General features: G+C 43.0%; 1 protein-coding gene across 3 annotated transcripts in view; it reads right to left on the bottom strand.

Moving 5' to 3' along the window:
- MPDZ (multiple PDZ domain crumbs cell polarity complex component) overlaps positions 1-20,044 on the bottom strand; it is a 136,836-nt gene that overhangs the window by 79,748 nt on the left and 37,044 nt on the right. For all 3 annotated transcript variants that reach the window (XM_066604271.1, XM_066604270.1, XM_066604269.1), the window contains exons 13-17: positions 14,571-14,653; positions 4,937-5,083; positions 3,698-3,868; positions 1,518-1,613; positions 1,008-1,193 (exon numbers count right to left, since the gene is read on the bottom strand). In XM_066604271.1, coding sequence (XP_066460368.1) covers positions 1,008-1,193; positions 1,518-1,613; positions 3,698-3,868; positions 4,937-5,083; positions 14,571-14,653 — 683 coding nt within the window. The remainder of the gene's footprint in view (positions 1-1,007; positions 1,194-1,517; positions 1,614-3,697; positions 3,869-4,936; positions 5,084-14,570; positions 14,654-20,044) is intronic.

The raw sequence follows: 20,044 nt of genomic DNA on the forward strand, positions 1-20,044 counted from the left end.
TGTGCACTGCAGCTACAATATATATGGGAGCCGGCCGTTATCAAGCATTCCAATAACCAGCGTTTTACGGGTGTTTGTAAATACCGTCTCTGCCAGCAGAGACCGCGTATGGCTGTGAGTGTATTGCGCATGGCCGCGTATCACACGCATGGAGTCACACGCAGTGTGACAGTCTTTTTTTTTTTCTAAAAATTTCAGAGCGGGGTCACATATGAATCGCCGCCCATATGCAATGCATTTGCTTATGGACAGCGTTTGCATACACACCCATATAAAAGTGTAGGGCTCACGCTGCACGGTGAAAAAGAGCATGTTGTGAACTATTTCTTTTCTGTATCGAAATGTGGTGTTTACACGCTAATGTGAATGGAACAACGTAAGTCTATTTACTTTCATTGACTCCATTCACCGCGTGTCACCCAGCCATGCATGGCCGCTGCAGGTCAGGAACGCTTTGTTTTCTCCTTAGGGAGAGCACCTAGAAGGTTAGTGAGACTTATAAGGCTATTCATGGCTTGCAGGAATGCTGCCTTCCAATAGGTGGTGCTGCAGATGTATTGTTCCATCCCCCTTATTTGCATATTACCCAGAGCAGCATGAATGGCCTTATAAAAGTCTGCTCACTCACTCACCTTCCAGGGTGTCTCTCTAAGGAGAAAAGATAGCGTTCCTGACCCCACGTTAGAGGCCTCTCGCTAGCCAAGGCAGAAACCTACTACACACGGATGAGGGACAAATGTGCCAAAGCAGCTGTCTATGTATGGTTATTCTGGCTTGGCTTTCATTTCCCAGTCATTGTTACAAGGCTTGTATAAAGAGTCTAACATTGACTTGCAGGAATGCTGCCTTCCAATAGGTGGAGCTGCAGAGGTCAAATTGTTCCATCTACCTTATTCGGTCGGGGCTGTAATAGTGCCAAAATCACGGCAGTATGAATGAGCCCTTATGCAGTGTAACAGGACAGTCATGGTGCAAGCGAGTATGGACTCCGATACTACAGCACATACCTGATAGTCTAAGATACTGAAGCCAAGTCCGAGGCTTCCTTTCTCTAGTTCGATGGTCTGAATGTCAGTCTCCCACATGGCCAAGGGTGACCCTTGAGTGTCTTCAACACTTGGACTTTCATCACCTTCCGCCATAATCAAGTCATCAGTTTCCGAGGAGCCGATGGCACCGAAGTCAATATGAAGCTGAAATCACAAGATACTTTTTGTATACTTCAAACATGAGAGTGTATTAGTGTGTATTGTCAGGGCAATACAACTAAAAGGCCAAATGTAGCATCCTTCAAAAAAATGTTCCTGACTGGGGACGGTGCGGCTTTGTTCACCACCCAAGAATCCTTTTATAGCCTTGCTACAAATACACTTTGGCTAATACAAGTCCGGACAGCTTGTACTTTCTGCAAGTACCTGGGGCTACTCATTTATTTTCAATGAAAGCAAAGGCCTGCACTTTTTTAAAGTTAGACTAATGACCTGTAGGTGGCGCTCATACCACAACACACACCTTACCTGGGATTCTGTACCACACATTAGACTAGGAATTAAAGGGTCATCGTCTTGTATCTTCCAGAGTGTGGATATCTGCGTATTGGAAAACTCATCCTCCTGTAATGCACAACACAAGACAGGACAGTGAAATGCAGACACATCGGGTCCCAATCACACATGTCGTAAATTACATGGGTTTATGTAACTTTAGGAACTTTTTCTCATAACATTTTATAGAATATAGCATAAAAAGTACAAATCCTTTAACCCTTTCACAAACAAGGGTCACTGATGCTTCTGTGTCCAGGTCACATTCTGCAGTTCTGGAATTCCAGCTTCCAAAAATCATAACTTTTTTATTTTTCAGGTGACCTGAAAGTTGCGAGTTCAATCCCCCCCCATGGTTCAGGTAGCCGGCTCAAAGTTGACTCAGCCTTCCATTCTTCCGAGGTTGGTAAAATTAGTACCCAACTTGGTGGGGAGGGGAAATAAATAAATTACCTGAAAGCGCTGCGGAATAAGTTGACGCTATACTTATAACAAGATTTATTATTATTATTATTATTATTATTATATGTTTACATGAGGGCCTGTTTTTTGTGGGATGAGTCCTATTTATAGTGCTACCATCTAACATAGCATATAATGTATTAGAAAACTTTAAAAAATTTCTAAATGGGGCATAGTGGAAAAAACTCACAACTGCGCCATTTTTATTTTTTTTTGGAAGGGGGGGTGTATTTTTAAAACAACATTTATGGCGCAGTAGAATACACTGTCTTTATTTTATGGGTCAGTACAATTACAGTGATAAATTGATATAGTTTTTTATATCATAAAAAAAGAAATACCTTTTTAAAAAAAAAAACTGTTTTACTTTCTGTCAATTGGGCTGTACCAGTAAGATATGGCCGCTATGTATATATAGTAGCTACCAATCAATGGGACAGGGGAACGGCTTCCCTTATGAAAGGGGTATTCCAACTTTAAACTAATGAGTCCTGGGCAGCAAATGGGAAGTGTGCCTGCAAAAACAGTCTGGGGGCGATTCACAGTGTATGGCACACATGAACTTTATGCAAAGAAAAAAAAAACAGCCCTGACAAAAAAGCTGATTGTCGGGCTTCCCGGGCAGCAAATCCGTACCGATAAACTATTGATATAAATCGATCCTCAGGATAGGCAACCGATAGTTTGAAACTGGAAACCCCATTTAAAACAGCAGATAACTACATTTTAACTACAAATCACTATACTCTGTTAGGTCTTATTTTTGGGGAAACAGGTTAGCACCTATTTACACTACATTGAAAAAAAATAAAAAAAGGAATACATTACCTACTAAGCTCGGTCCAGGTCCCTCATACTGCTCTCTGGAGGTCCGACGGTTTCTGCAGTCCTTGGCCGCTCGTACACCACCACTTCCTGGTTATGGGTTTCATAAATCCCGATGCCAGGAAGCAATAGCTGCGATTTGGTTCTTCGACCGCTGCTCAGCCAATCAATGCAGAGCTGGATGAACCAATGCAATGGCTGTGATTGGTTCATCCAGCGGTGCACTGATTGGCTGAACAGTGGTCAAAGAACCAATCACAGCCATCGCTTTCTGAAGGTGGGATTTATAATTCCCGTAACTAGGAAGTGATGTACGAGCAGCCAAATATTGCGGGAACCGCCGGAGAGCAGCGGGAGGGACCTGGGCCGAGCTTGCTAGGTAAGTATAATAAAGCATTCAATCGACAATAAGACTCAGTGCCTCTTTTGGGGCAAAAATTAATATAATTTTGGGGAAACATGGTATTAGTGGTGACCCAGTACAGCAAGAGATTGGCTGCAGCAGTCACATGTCCATGTCTAGAGGGACCAGGAACGGTCAGTGATGGTCTGCAATGTTCAAATGCCCGTATGAACAGGAACCAGGAAGTACAAAGACCAGAGTGGATCCCAGGCAACGTCATAATGTGAGCAGTGGGAATTGGTAAGGTATTACAATTTTCTTTTTCATCATCAATTACGATTTTGAGGAATTCTGAGCAGTTTTTCAAAAAATGTAAGTAACTGTACAACCTCTAAGCTTGGCAAGGTAATGTACTGTAATATGGACAAGTACATCCGCACTTGCATTGGCAAAAACAAAAAACTCGCAACTGTCAAGGTCAACAGTAATTTTTACTTTTTCTTAAATTTTCTTTAACATGTACCTTATCGATGAGATGGATGTCTTGTTCAGAAATGCATTGTTCTTCCGGATTCATAGGGCTGGAGTCCTGTTCAAGGGGGCGGCAGCACACCATCCTCACGCTGATTGGCAGTTCTTTTAAGATATTTACGACGTCTTTATGATTTTGGCCCAGGAGAGTTGTTTCATTAACCTACGAAGGCAAATTGCAGTGAGGCGCTACTACATCCATTAACACCCACTTCTACATATTTGTATAAAATAACTATAGTGCGTTCTCTACAGCGGACAAACAATGATCAGTCCATGTACTAGCACTAAATGTTATGGTATCTTTACAAGACTGATGAATTCACTGTTTTCAGTAATTATGACAATAGTCTGTCTGTGCACACGCGGCCGCCGGTAGGGCACTGAGAGAAAAATCGCTCACCTGTTAAGAGTCACATGGTTTTTAGCCGAGCCAAAAACTACCGGTCCATTTACATGGGACGAGTTATTGGGCAAATCATGCTTGGCAACTCGTCCCAGTGATGCTCACTCGGTTAAACAGGAGCGAGTATTGTTGCCATTGCTTACATAACTGCCAGCATGGAGGTGGAGCCGGCCAGGGAGCATTCTTTCCACGTCCGCAGTTGTTCCAAAGTGAACGACTGCCATTTACACCGAATGGCGCGTTGTTCAGTTTTCCTCATGAAGAAAGTGAACAACTTTCGTTCAGTCGCTGCATGCATTTACATGGGACGATTATTGTTCAGTTTCCCGCAGGAATTTGTAAACAGGCAGTCATTCATCTATGAACAACTGCCTGTTTGTAGTGAATGGAGGCGGGCAGCCGAAGAGATCTCCAGCAAGTTCCGCCTCCATTCTCTGAACGATTATCACTCCTGTGTGAAACCACCGCAGCAATACCCTGTGGGACAGCCGTCAGGCACTTATGGACTAGACAGTCGTCCCGTGTAAAGGGACCTTTAGATGCTACCGTGAACATTCTAACATTTAGGTTCTGAAAAAGCCAATAAACTCCATGGCAACAGTTTCTATATACAGGGAATTTTTAATTCTACAGTTTTGAAAGCAACTTCTTATATGGAACAGTAATTCTTTCCAAGGTATATGGAATGGAAAGCTAGGTGACAATGCCTCTAGGCATCTTTAATGGCTGACATTAGCGCCCGCCTCTTTTTACCAATGTAGAAAGCCAAAATACGCAAAAGAATATGAAAAGACCTTTTATGTAAATGCTTTAACTGCATCTTACTTCCAGCAGTTCATCCCCACTGTACAGTTTTCCACTGCGCCCAACGGCCCCTTCTGGTAATATTGACCTCAGGAAGTGATGACCACCGGAAGCTTCAAGGCTTATGCCCAGTCCACTGCTTTCACTAAATTTGTTCACTTGGGCAACCTAAAAAGTATAGAAAGAAAATCCTTCTGTTTATTTTCAATGACTATCAATCCAAGCTGTATTAGTTTTGTAAAAAGCATGTCATTTTTCAGGTTTCCATAGTAACTATGTAGATTGTTCCGGATATTAGAAAAAAAAGAAGCCCTAAACAGATTCCAACTGTAACGTCAGGAATGAAAAGGAAGGAAACACACATAGTGGCAGAACGCGGCGCTGTTCATCTAAAACGAGACTGCACAAAGACAAATACACATAATATTCTTTATTTCCCAAATCAAATTTTCAAAACGGTCCTATTGAACAGATCACTCCCTATGCTTAATCCCTTAAGAACCAAGCACAGTAAATTTACAGCACTTGGTCCTGGGTTTAATCCCTGGCCAATAGTAAAAATATGGTGTGGTATTAAAGCTCCTGCGACGTAGTAGAAGTAGGATAAGTCATTGGCTGTTAATCACAGCTGAGAACCCAAAGGAGAAGTGTTTTTTAACCGCTACTCCTTTAAAAGGGCTACATAGCACTCAATGAGCGATATGCAGTCAAGAGAGAAAGCAGAAATTTTACCTCTGCTATTCAACCCAGTGATCACGTGACTGCCGGGAGCCCCCTGGCACACCAGAGCGGCAAGGTCCTAACAGACCCTGATCAGCTCTGTTAGGACTACTGTCACTACTGTTTTCCCCTGTACCTAGGGCTCCTATGGATGCCCCAATTACAGTTTGAAAAGTGTTAAATATTAGAGGGAAAAAAAACAAACAATGTAAATGACCCCTTAGAGGTAATATATGACATCAGAAGGGACATAGATGTTAAAGGAGTATAAAAAAAGATTACAGAGCAGAATTTAAAAAAAACAAAACAAATTTTATATATATAATTAAAAATAAATCTAAAACAAAATGACCCACAGCCAATGCAAACCAAAACAGTCACCGTTTGCGGGAAGACTATACAAATATATCAAAACGTCCAAAACAAAATGAGGGAGCCATTCCTGTACTTTATTTTAGAGTAAATATACTTTATAAAAATAAAACTATACATTAAAAAAAAATAGTTTAGACGTAATTATTTTAAATACATTAAAAAAAAGGGTCATTGAAAAAAGATATTAAAAAAATAGCCCTATATAAAAATTAGGGCAGTAAAATCCCTAAAGTGCCTAGTCCTTTAATACTACAACACCCTGGTCCTTAAGGGGTTTAACCCGTTGAGTGGCGGGTTTCCTACCCCCCTGTCGTGCCCATCAGGGCAGGTTTTTTAAATGGACCAATCATTTAATTTCAACTAATTTTGCAGTCGCGTTCCAAGAGCCATAACTTTTTCATTTTTCCATTGACACGGCCATGTGAGGGCTTGTTTTTTGCTGGAGAAGTTGTACTTTTTGATGGCATCATTTTTGGATATATATAATGTATTGCATAACTTTTGTGAAAAAATTTGTAGGGAGATTAGGGAAAAAAAGTAATACAAGTTAAATCACCCTCCTTTTGCCAGATCTATAATAAAAAAATCAAAATCATAAAAGAAAAAAATACATATCTGGTATCGCCGCGTCTGTAAATGTCTGATCTATCAAAATAGTGCATTATTTACCCCCCACGGTGAACGTAATCCGAAAAAAAAATAAAGAACGCCAGAAATGCACTTTTTCAGTCACCCTGTCTCCCAGAAAAAATGCAATGAAAAGCGATCAAAAAGTCGTATGTATTCCAGCATGGTACCAACGTTAACTACAGGACGTCCTGCAAAAAATGAGCCCTTGCTCAAGTACGTTGATGGAAAAAAGTTATTGCGCGCAGAAGATGCAGCAGAAAATAATTTAAAAAAATTAAATGTCTTTGAAAAAAAATACAAGTGCTATAGTAAAAAAAAGTATACACATTTGGTATCGTAGTAATCGTACCGACCCATAGAATAAAGTTATCAGGTCATTTTTGTTGCAGTTTGTGCGCCGTAGAAACAAAACGCACTGAAGGATGATGGAATGTCATCTTTCTTTCATTTTACTGCACTTAGATTTTTGTAAAAGTTTTTCAGTACATCATATGGTACATTAAATAGCACCATTGAAAAATATAACTCGTCCCACAAAAAACAAGCCCTCATACAGCGACGTTGATGGATAAATAAAGGAGTTATGATTTTTTAAACGGGGGGAGGAAAAAAAGAAATGGGGAAAGAAGGAAAAAAGGGGCCATGTCATTAAGGGGTTAAATAATGTACTAACTTCCGTCTCTGGGTCATTACGATGCACACGGATACCACATGTGTAATTTTATTTTTAATTGTTCACAAAGTAAAGGGAGACAAGTGTTTTTAATTTTATTTATTTAATTTTTTTAAATAATTTTTTACTTTTTTTTTTATTTTTGTCCCTTTAGGGGACTTCCACAGAGACCCAGCAGGACCCCTGATCACATTCTGTGGGGGTCCCATGGTGACAGCCCTTTACATGCTGCAGTCACATAGACTGCAGCATGTAAAGGGTTAACACAGCAGATATCAGAAGTTTTCTCTGATCTCTGCAGTAGGAGCTGGTGCCTAGCTGTCCTCTCACAGCCAAGAATCAGCTCTCCCTGCAACAGGGACCATCGGCTTGCTTCTGACAAGCCGATGGTCTCTATAGCAACCTGTAAACAAAGCAGGAGATTGCCGGCATATCGGCAATATCTTCCTGCTTCTCATTGTCCTGGTTTGTTCTGTGTGGGTCTGTGCAGGCAGAGCACACTGTCACAGCTTGTGGCAGTGTGCTCTGCAGCTCCCATAGTGATACATAGCACGGAAATTTTCCGGGCTATATCGCTATGAGCAGTGGAGCTCGTCCTGGAAAATTTCCGGACGTGCCACTCAAGGGGTTAAGCAGACCACTCCTGTCTATAGGTGCTTTATAAAAGTGGGATCTCCACTAAGAACCCCAATCTACCATAAGAGCTATAGTGGGACACATGGGAAACCTTTCATTTACAGCTTAATTTACAGTCAGAACTTGCTAAAAAATGAAGGTTCATCTTGAAACCTGGCACGTCCCTGAGACTCTTGAGAGCCGAAGACGGAGGAGTGTTGTGGCCCCTACTTCTAGTGATTGAAGCAGCGGAACAAACCCGCACTGATGGCATCTTGTGACCATCTACAACACAATGCCAGATTGTGTTGAAACGGAAACTTTTCTTTAAAAGGGAACCTTTCCTGTCCCTAGTGGTGGCCGGGCTGCGGGCACTACAGTAAAGGGTCAGACCTGATGATTTCAGTGGTTTGTCACTTATACTGAACACTTCAGGAGTTTTACAAAACTTACGTCTTGAAGCTGCAGTTAGGAGCCAAGTGTAGCTCCTTAATATTTATATATTCACCCCTCCCACCGACTGACAGGTCTCACCATTCACAAAGTAATGGAGTTATCAATCAGCTGCAGGGAGGTGGGGAGCGATGAATAGATGAATATTAATAAAGCTCTATCAGATGCATCTCCGCGGCTCGCTGCAAACTTTATTTTCTTCATTTTAAATTTGTTACAGACAGAATATACGCCTGACAGTATTTAGACAGGGTTGTGACACTATCCAATTCTTACAAGAAATCACATATTATAAAAGGTAGCAGGTAACAAAAAGAACATTGACAACAATCTGTATGTGGCATACCCATTAAAACGGTTGCCCCTACGCTAATTCAGTCAAAAGAAAATCAAGTCCCTAGAAGAAGTTGCCGTTTTGCTGCAAATCTCAGCATGCAGTTACATCTAAGGGAGATATAGAGTTGTGGTGATTAGATGGACGGTCTTGTCACCTGAGGTCCTAAAAGTGGTTCCTTGGCCTATAAGAGGCTCTCGGAGGCTCCTTGTGTGTAGTGACCTCTTCTTTCGCTTATCTGGAGCTTGTAGGCCATTAGACGCTTCTACGACGCAGAGAAGAGATGTCACCCAGTTACCAGAGAGGGGCCCATTATAGGAATGTGAGAAGCTGGATGGTCATATTGATGAATTGTTCCCCACCAGGGCCGTTCTGACTAGACTTAGGCGGAGCTGGGATCAGTAGATGCGTGAGGGCAAGGCGACCAGGCCAGGACGCCCTCTACAGACCACCAGTAGAGAGGAGTGTCCGATCATCTGACAAGCACGAGCAGCTGCAACCGTTTTGTTGTAAGCCATCCAGAGACAGGTGGCACCATTATTACACCCGTGTCTGTCACTACCATTTCCTGGAGCTTGGCTGAAGGACATCTGGTCTCACAGCACCCAAAATGTGTAGGTCTTTGACACACACACACCATCGCGTACGTTTACAGTGGTGTCATGAATTACAAAACTGGACTGCTACAGAGTGGAACAGGGTTGTTTTCAGTGACAAACCCAGGTTTAGTTTGGCACCGACGACAGGCCTGTTGGTGACTGGAGACCTAGAGGTGAGCGCCTTAATCCTGCCTTTGCTATGGAGCGGCACAATGCCCCCACTGATGGTGTGATGGTCTGGGGGGCCATTGCATATGACAGTCCGAGCGACAATGACAGCTCAGTGATATGTTCAGGACATCCTGCAGCCACCTCTCATGCAGTGTTCCTTTCATGGCGGCTTCCAAAAGGCGTTTTCCAGTAGGACAATGTTGGGCCACACACACAAGGGGGTGATAAGAATGTCTCCACAACATTGCCACACTTCCGTGTCCTGCCTGGTCACCAGATTGATCTCCAATAGAATATATATGGAACCATCTAAAAGACCAACTTCGACAGCCTCTGACTTTATCTGATCTAGTAATGATTCTTACTTATATCAAGGTTACAATCACACATATAAAGTTTCATTTGATTCCAAAAGCTCTGTCTAGGTTCTTGGATATTTTTTTACAATGACTATATTTAAGGTATTCTAGTGGTTATCTGATTTGTAGAGAATACAGTAGTGACTCATCTGCCATCCAACGCATTGCAATTATTTTAGGAGTTAAAAGGTTTTTTTTTTCCAAAATATATGCATGTGATGTTTATGTTGGGGGTAGCTCACATGCATGAGATGTGAGCTACCCCCAACATATGTGATCTTGATGTTCTAGGTCTTTCTGGTTGGTGATTTCTGCTGCTTTTTCAAGTATTCTTAAAACAGTATATCTGAAATTTAACTATATATATATATATTTTTTTTTTTGTGAAATGTTTTAGTTTTTGCGTGTAAGGTTTTCTCTTTAACATATATGGCCCCATGACATCATATAAGACATCTGGGGGTCTGTCACACTGTTTTTTTAATTTCACACTTTTCCATAGGAATAGGGGCATCCATAGGAGCCCGAGTTATAAGAAGACTTTTCCCCTAGTGACAATAGTTACTGGCAGAGCTGATCTGGGTCTGTTAGGACCCTGCAGCTTTGCCATGCCAGTGGACACCTAGCAGTCACACAATCACTGCGTCAAATAGGAGACATGTCACTTTCGCTTTCTCTAATCTCTACATAGTGCTCACTGAGCGCTATGCAGCCTGTAAAAGAGAAGCAAGCAGCAGTTAAAAACCGCTTCTCAGCTGTGGCTAACAGCCTTGAACCGGACCTGCTCCTGCTACAATGCAGGAGCAGAAGCGTTAGGCCTTCTTCACACGGGGGACAAAATAGTGCAATTTTTTCGCATTGCCTTTAGCGAGCATCTCCCCCGCTCGGGAGAGAAGGTTCGGGTGCCGGCGCAGGGGAGCGGTGAGTAGCGGCTGTCAGCAGGAGGGAGCGAGGGGGGAGAGAGAGATCTCCCCTCCATTCCACCCCGCTCTCCCCCGCAGCTCCGTGCCCGCTGCCGGCACCCGAACCTTCGGTCTCGAGTGGGGGAGATGCTCGCTAAAGGCAATGCTCGCTCGAGCAATTGCCTTTAGCGAGTATACTCGCTCATCTATAGTTGCTACAATGCTACAAATCGCATGTATAAGAAGTCCTTGCTTTCCTATGGGTTCCTTCACACATGAGATGTTTTGTAGCATGCAACAACCCGACACAAAAACCTCATGGTTACGGCGATATGCCCGGGATACACAAAGTTTTCTGGCCCATGTTTTCATGCGGTGCGATGCAACCTTGACAGTAGGAAATCCTGCTGTAAAAGCTTAATCCAAGCCCTAGCTGCAGAAAAAAAAACAAAAAACACATACATCACCTTTGAAGCGCTTTTCGCCGCCGCTACTTCTCCCCGGGTCCCAGCACTGCTTCTCTTCTTCATCTTCTGGCCAGGGATTAAAAAATCCCCACCTCCTGGAAGCGCTGGCTGTGATTAGCTGACGCTTAGCCAATCACAGCTAGTGCTCAACGAATGGCTGTGATTGAACCAATCAAAGCCATTTATACAGCACTGGCTGTGATTGATTAAGCGTCAGCCAATCACAGGCAGCGCTTCCAGGAGCTGGGGATTTTTCAATCCCCGGCCAGATGTTGAAGAAGAGAAGCAGTGCCGGGACCCGGAGAGAAGCTGCGGTGGTGCCCCAGACAGTGCAGGAGAGGTGATGTATAATTGTTTTCCTTTTCTTCAGCTATAGCTTATTTTCAAGCCTCCCTCTCCACCCCCCACTCCCCGAAAATCCTCACATGTGATCCTCACTAGTAGCCGGCCTGCTGCTGCAACAGCGGGGGGCATCGGGGATACGCCCACCTACTGTTAACCCCTTCCCTGCCGGGATCTAAGTAGATCACGGCAGGAAAAGGGTTCACAGAGGGAGCGCGCTCTCTCCGTGACTTCAGTCGGCTCTTGCGATATGATCGCAAATGCCCGGCTGGGTGCTATGGCAACAGGACGCCAAATACCGACGTCCTATATTGCCAGAGCCTAAGATTGTTACAATAAGCGATAAGGCATTGCAGGAGAGAAGTCGTGCCATGCCTTATCGCAGCGATCTTCAGTCCTGCAGTGTAAGTCCCTCAGAGGGACACAGGTGGCGTAAAAAGAAGAGAAAAATAAGGTACAAAAAATAAAAATGTAAAAAAAAAGTTTAAAAAAAACCCTTTTTTTATGCTTTTTCTCATATTAGCATTAAAAAAAGCCCACAAATTTGGTATTGACGCGTCCGTAACGACGCGTACAATACATTGAACACGCTTTTTATCCTGCATGGCAAAAAGCATTTAAAAAATGCTAAAAAACTGAAGCAAAATGCTAATTTTTAGAATTTTGCCTCCCAAAAAACGCAATAAAAGTGATTTAAAAAAACGTAATTACCCCAAAATGGTACAAAAAAAAAAAAATACAGCTCATCTCGTAAAAAATAAGCCCTCAAAGAGCTCCGTCCATGGAAAATAAAAAAAAGTTATAGGACTTTGAATGCAGCAATTTAGAAAAAAATAGTAATTTCCAAAAAAAGGGTTTTTATTGGGGAAAAGTGGAAAAACCTAAAACATATAAGAATTTTGGTATCGTTGTAACCGTACCGACCCGCAGAAAAAACTGTAGTGTGTCATTTATGCCACATAATTAACGCTAAAAAAAAAAAAAAATCTATGGCAGAATTGATGCGTTTTCTCTCCCTATGATCATAAAAAAAATAATCAAAGTTTTACAATGTAGTCTATGTACCCAAAAATGGTACCAATGAAAACTACAGTTCGCCACGCAAAAAACAAGCCCTTATACGGCCGCGTAGACTGAAAAATAAAAAAGTTACGCCTTTTGAAAAATGGAGATGAAAAAATACCAAAAAATTGTTTGGTCCTCAACGCCAAAATAGGCCATGTCCTTAAAGGAGATGTCCCGCGCCGAAACGGGTTTTTTTTTTTTTTAACCCCCCCCCCGTTCGGCGCGAGACAACCCCGATGCAGGGGTTAAAAAAACCACCCGCACAGCGCTTACCTGAATCCCGGCGGTCCGGCGTCTTCATACTCACCTGCTGAAGATGGCCGCCGGGATCTTCTACCTTCGTGGACTGCAGCTCTTCTGTGCGGTCCACTGCCGATTCCAGCCTCCTGATTGGCTGGAATCGGCACGTGACGGGGCGGAGCTACACGGAGCCGCTCTCTGGCACGAGCGGCTCCATAGAAGACTGCTGAAGACCCGGACTGCGCAAGCGCGGCTAATTTGGCCATCGGAGGCCAAAAATTAGTCGGCTCCATGGAGACGAGGACGCTAGCAACGGAGCAGGTAAGTATAAAACTTTTTATAACTTCTGTATGGCTCATAATTAATGCACAATGTACATTACAAAGTGCATTAATATGGCCATACAGAAGTGTATAGACCCACTTGCTGCCTCGGGACATCTCCTTTAAGGGGTTAAAGTTCCACTAACATCTTTATGCCCTCAAAACAAAGTTTTTGGCTGGGTAGCAAGGAAAGCATGCATCACTTCCTTCCGATCTTAATGCGATGTGTATCGACAACCCCTTCTTCATGCGTAACACTTGTACCACTAGTTTTGAAGTTTTCAACCCATTCACGGATACTCCATTTCTGCATAACATTGTTCCCGTATTGTGCTGAAAGTCTTGATGGATTTCAGGCCCCGATACACCTTCAGACCACAAAAAACAGATCACTGAACGCTACTCATCTTCGGTTCCAAAGGAAAGCGGAGCGACCATGCTTAACTTAACAGCTGTGTCAAAACAAAAATGTTCCCCGCCTAAATAGCAGAGCTCTGACGAGAGCCTCCGACTCAAATCTGAACAGAGCCTAATGGCCCTTTTATACAGGCCAACAGTCGGGGGAACAACTGCACAAGCGCTGACATCACCGCTAAGGTCGTCGGCGCTTGTGCAGCGCGCTTACACTGACAAACTTCACCTCTGGATTACCGGCTTTGCAATAGATCATGGTCACAGCTCACCTTCTTCCCCTCCCTGTAGAATGACAACAGAGCATCCCTAGGACACTCTCCTGGAGAAGTCAATGGCTCAACTGTGCATTGCGTCTATGGCTCATGAGGCTGCAGTAAAGTACATCTATAAAGGTTGTTGCCTGAACTGTAGTTAAGATGGTTGCTCCCATAGTTAGATATAGACAATAGAATAAAAAAAAAAACACTAAAATCCCCCCCAAAATGGAATATGTTTCACTATCTGTTTTTATTAGCAAAAAAACTTAGGTGATACACTTCCTTTAAGGGCTTTAGTACCAAATGCTGACTAGAACATCTGGTACCAGTGTTAAAAGCAATTAGCATACACAATGTAGCAGATGCAAATGTGAGTGTGTGTCCGTCTGTGTGTGCGTGCATGCATTAGTAAAGTGCTAGGACTGCTACAGCAGATCCGATGAGAGCTAGTCCAGCAAATTAAGACAAAAGAAAGGAATAACTCTACAAATACAAAGTAGGTGGTAAGGCAATGCTGAAAGAGGCATGGCACACATGACAGAATAGATAATCCAAGGCAATAGAATAGAAACCAATCTAGACCACTCTAGGATGAAGCCTTCTCCCAGCTCTTGGGGACAGAACTGCCACCCTCCGAAATCTTCAGCTTCTCTCATAGTTAGTAAAACTGTTAAAATCTACTTATACAAATGATGAGGAGTTAAAGTTAAACATACCACAATGTCATAATTATCACCCATTATTCTTTCCCACTTGCTTCGGAGATCGTCTTCCTGAGTTATGGTCGGGATACATTCATCTTCCAGAAAAGAAAAAGAAAGCAGCATAAATATATTTACCCAAATTGGGTTATGTTAGTTCTAAAAGTAACCATTTCCTCAAATTAGACAATTGGACCCATCCAGGGGTGTAGCTAAAGGCTCATAGGCCTGAGTGCAGAAGTTTATCTTGGGGCCCCCAACTTCTCTTAACCCGTTAACACAGAGGCGTAACTTGAAGCTCCTGGGCCTCAATGCAAAACCTGTAACAGGGCCCCCAACTATAATGCTTTATTCATAGTACTGGGCTCCCTATATGGAGAAGAGAGGCCTTATGGGCCCCCTAATGCTCCTGAGCCCAGGTGCAACCGCACCCCCTATAGTTACGCCAGTGGTCTAATCCTGAAACTTAAAAGGGGTTATCCATAGAATATTATTGATGACCTATCCTCATTGATTTCAATCAGAGCTGCACTTGCAGTTACAAGCGACCACTTCGTAGAGGTCGGAACAGAAACTTCCACCGCTTCTGTTCCGACCCCTGTGTAATTGCACCACTGTCAGCGGGCGCACAATCAGCTGATCAGTTGGGGTCCTAAGCAACAGAGGATAGGTCATCGATAATATTCTCACTGGAAAACACCTTTAAGCAGGATTTGTTGTGAATTTTAGGTGCAAATCTTTCACCAAAAGTTCTGTACAATTTTCAAAACCATACTAACTGTTCTTTATGAATTTGATTTTGAAAGACCACAGTATGCCGTATGTAGCGATGCACAGATTAGGACACAGAATACGCAATAGATTTTTTTCATCAACATCTGAACATATCCTAAATATTGAAATATTTTGTCAACCACCACAATGTCAAAAAAAAAAAATCAAACACCTAGACCTTGTTGTTTCTGCGGTATGAAGACACATGCAAATACTTTGCGGCGTGATTGGATGAACGGTCTTATCACCGGAGACTCTAAAAGTGGTTCCCCCCTTGGCCTATATGAGGCTCCTTGTGTGTAGTGACCTCTTCTCCCACTTGTGTAGAGCTTGTTGACCACTAGACGCCTCTACGACGCAGAGAAGAGATTTCACCCCGTTACCAGAGTCTGAGAGGGGGAGCATTATTGGAAGATCAAAATCTGGATAATCATATTGACTAATCGCCCACCACCTGGGCCATTCTAACAGGACTGCTAGGAGGTGTGGGGAACAGTGGATGCGTGAAGGGACACAAGGCAAAAGGCTTAGGAGACCAACAGAAGAGAGGGTCATTTGCTTGTCAGATAAGCATGAGCAGCTTCAACTTGGCTGAAGGACATTTGGTCTCACAGCACCCATTAGATACACTGCCTTTGACACCCACCCATACCCCTCTGAGTCAAGATGTCACTTCTCCCGCACGCCATTACCCACTGAGTATGGACCCCAACACTGCTGAAACCTCACGGACGTACCATGCACCACTCCTGCTGCATCTTCCCTGTATATCCGCTGTGAAGCAAGGTGCGTACACATTGACTTCACCAGCACATGTACCGGATAACACGTTCAGAGGGGCACATAGCACGTTTGCAAAATTTAAGTGCTAGCATCGTTGGCATCCATACACAGAGGCTGGTGTTTAACAGAAAGTATGGATCAAAAAGGAAGTGATACAAAAGTAACTATGACAACCCACATATAATAATCTTTTTGAATCTGAATAAGACGTCGAGGCGCGCCGCATCGGTGTATAGACGTTAGTTAGCCCAGCGTAATACAGAATGCATAATCATCGAATTCTTAGAAAATGACAATACTACTTCATTCCAATGCCATGTGGGGTATTCACAGCGGGTAAAACATTCTATTGTGATAGGAACACTGACAAACACAATGCTGTCCAATTAATCTGCAGAAGCGACAGACCTCTAAAACTGCCACCCTGATAGGATTTTCAATAATTATTTTTTCCCTTAAATGGGGAATATTGGCTTCTACCTCACTGTTTTTTTTTTTTTTTCATTTTGCCTTCCTCTGGATCAACATTGGGGGGGTAATAGGCTGAACTGGATGGACAAATGTCTTTTTTCGGCCTTGCATACTATGTTACAATGCATATTATGAGAGATTTGTAATCATACCAATCAAACAAACCGTTTCCACAAATTTCAAGAGGAGACAATTAATGGATACTCGGAGTACCGCAACATTATACAGCGCCGGCCATCTTTTCAGCTACACGAGTGCGTCCATATACGCCACAAGCTCATCAAGCCACCTCTGTCTCTTAAAATTTAGTGCCAAAATAATGTAGCTCTGGAAAGAGACAATCTAACGCCCAATCATTTGTCAAGTTGCTATAGCAATGCTACAGGAGTGCCAAAAGCCTATTCTGACCCCGGAAAGTTAAGCGTCGGATGGGGGAATTTAAAATAATGTTTTTTAGCTAAACAAAAGGATACGCTATTTTGACAATTTTACGTGTACAATGGCGAGGGTTCTCCCATCCCGTTCTCCGTGAAAAGAAAAACTCTTATTTAATATATCATGTTAGTCAGAAGGGAAATAACTCGGCTTAGTAAGCATATTGACACTTAAAACATGCTTGCTTCGCAATCTCTAACCCCATAGCAAATTCCTGGCAACTGCAAAAACACACACACCGAGACACAATGTCCAATGAGGTCTCAAATAATGTGTAAGTTCCATATAACGAATCGTTTCTCAGCTCCAGTCCTCAAGTAGCCTCGACAGGCCATGATTGGAGGATATCCTATAAAAGGGAACGCCCGTGCGGTTTCCGAGGCACTGACGATAATTACGTTACCTTTGCCGTACCAATGGTCTGATCGTACATGTAAAAAGTGATAGATGGAGTGTGGCATTTGTATGAAGAGTAAAGGCCCCTTTAGATGAGCCGATTTATCGTTTGAATGAGCACATCACGTCATCGCTGGCTCGGTCGCTCTTGTGCGGCCTGTTTATACAGCCGATACATCGTTGGCTCGTTCAAACGAGAAATCGCTCGGTCATTCCCATTCACTATATAAGTGAATGAGAAGGACTGAATGAGCGCTGTTTAAACCACATGATATGTGAACGAGCCAACGAAGGTTTTTATGCTTGCGTAAAATGAAAGCGAATGATTATCGTTCGTCATTCAGTCGTTGGCGGGCGTTTAGACCGAACGTTTATAATATCGATAAATTGTCCAAACAAGCGAAAATGAAGGATAATTATTGTCCGCTTTCGCTCATTTGAACAATTTTTTTGGAACAATAATCGTTCCGTCTAAAAGCACCCTTAAAAAGTCCACATTCTATAATACTGAGTAACTGGATTCAATTGGTTTATTTTTTGGCTTTTTCTGTTTTCTGTTCTAGAGGTGAAAGTGTCAGTTCATAAAGGCCAGATTGGAAATCACTATTAATATAGAGGTGGTTTTAAATACTTTTCTTACACTTTCTACCCCCTAATTGCAGGAAATGGAATTTGGAGTAAAGTAAAAAAGAGAGAATATGTGAATTACAAATATATGAGCCATCCTATATTAGTGAACATAAAATACTAACTAGACAAAGTTCATAAAAAACAAAGAGGAATAAAGAAGTTTGTATATAGACAAGCATATAGATAAGATACTAACTAGTTAAGTTCTGCGGTATGGTGCCCCTTCAGTACAGATACATTTAGCCTGTTCTGCGGTATGGTGCCCCTGCAGTACAGATACATTTACCTGTCCACAGACGATGATTCGCCGGCGGACCCCGCTGTGTGAAGCTTTCTATAGCATTGCTATGGAAAGCGCAGTGCCGGTGTCCACGAGCGAAGAATCATAGCTATTCTCTAGAGATGAGCGAACGTACTCAGTTCGGGTATTTTTGGACCCGAGCACCGCTTTTTCCGAGTAACTGACTACTCGGACGAAAAGATTTGGGGGACAACGGGGGGCGGCGTGGTGGAGCGGGGGGGGGGGGGGGGTAGCAGTGGGGTACAGGGGGGAGCTCTCTCCCCCCCCCCCACACTCCCCTCTGCAACCCCCCCGCACACCCCCGAATCCTTTCGTCCAAATAGTCAGTTACTTGGAAAAAGTGGTGCTCAGGTCCAAAAACACCCGAACCGAGCACGTTCGCTCATCTCTACTATTCTCCACTCGAGGGATTTAAATCGTGGCATGCTGCGATGTACCGCAGTGAGCCTATCTATCACATAGGCTCACCTCAATGACCTGACAGCTCTTCCCCCTCGTCAGAATATCACTAGCAACATTCCGCCTCGGCCGTAGACAGGGGGCCTTAAGCAGTTTTATCTCATTAGACTGACAACTATAAGGGTCTACAACTAATGTCCTTTTTGTAGACAGCCTTCCATGACTAATATGGCTTTCTTTTTATAATCATTTTCATGTATTAATTGTGCTTTTTGCAGAATTATTAGGACTACCGTCTAAACAGACAACAAATAAGATCCCTAAGTTGTAGCATTGCGTCCGGGCTAGCACTACGGCAGCGAGGGATGAGGAGCAGGTTTTTTGTGGAACTTTTTATTCCATTATTTTTACTTATGTTCATTTTTAGTCTGCCCTCCAATGATCAGCAAAGACCACATGTGGGAGGGGGAGGGGGTGGGGGGCTCTTCTTCATTTTATATTTTGTCTTCTCTTCTGAACGCCCAAGTAATCCCTGACAACCTGACGCCCAATACCTAGGAGGCGGGTTCTTTAAAACTGAATCAATATGAAAGTGGAACCCTCCCCAATCTAATACGGATAGCCTATTTTATGGAAACTTTAAATTGTAAACTGTAAATTCCCTCTGGGCTGTGAATAAAGGGGTCATGACGGGTCTGTTTTAGTAAATCCTTGTATTCTGGAGCATCTTTTCTTATAATGCTGCATTGTGCTATCTCCTTTACTCCTCCTAGTAACTAATCAGTACTGTAAATTAGGAACTAGGTGTTACCAGTTGGGGGTGTCTCAGCGCTCTCTCACACGGTCCAATCAGTGCCGACAGTATCAGATTGTGTAGGAACACACCCCTTTGACAATGGGAATAGTAACACCCAGTTGACAATTTCTTTTATTTTTACATTTAAAAGACTGGTACAACACAGACTTCTAAGAAGGGAAGCTTCAGAATTTTATCGAGAATTCTAGTATTTACTAAAATACACATCAGGACAGATGACAGGGCCTCTTTAAAGGGGTTGTCCAGCTCTTAAGATTGATGACCCATCTTCAGGATAGATCATCAATAGTTGATCGGCTGTGGACTCCTGCTGACCAGCTATTCACCAGGCCACTGTGTTAGTGTACAGAACAGGAAACGGACAGCTCCATACACTGTGCAGTGGCTTGGTATAGTATTGCAGGCACAGCCAACTTTTTTAAATGAATGAGACCACCACCGTGCAGCTATTGACGGTCTATCCTGAGTATACGTCATCAATCT

Source organism: Eleutherodactylus coqui, chromosome 5 (assembly GCF_035609145.1).
Source record: "Eleutherodactylus coqui strain aEleCoq1 chromosome 5, aEleCoq1.hap1, whole genome shotgun sequence".
In the NCBI taxonomy this organism is placed as follows: domain Eukaryota; kingdom Metazoa; phylum Chordata; class Amphibia; order Anura; family Eleutherodactylidae; genus Eleutherodactylus; species Eleutherodactylus coqui.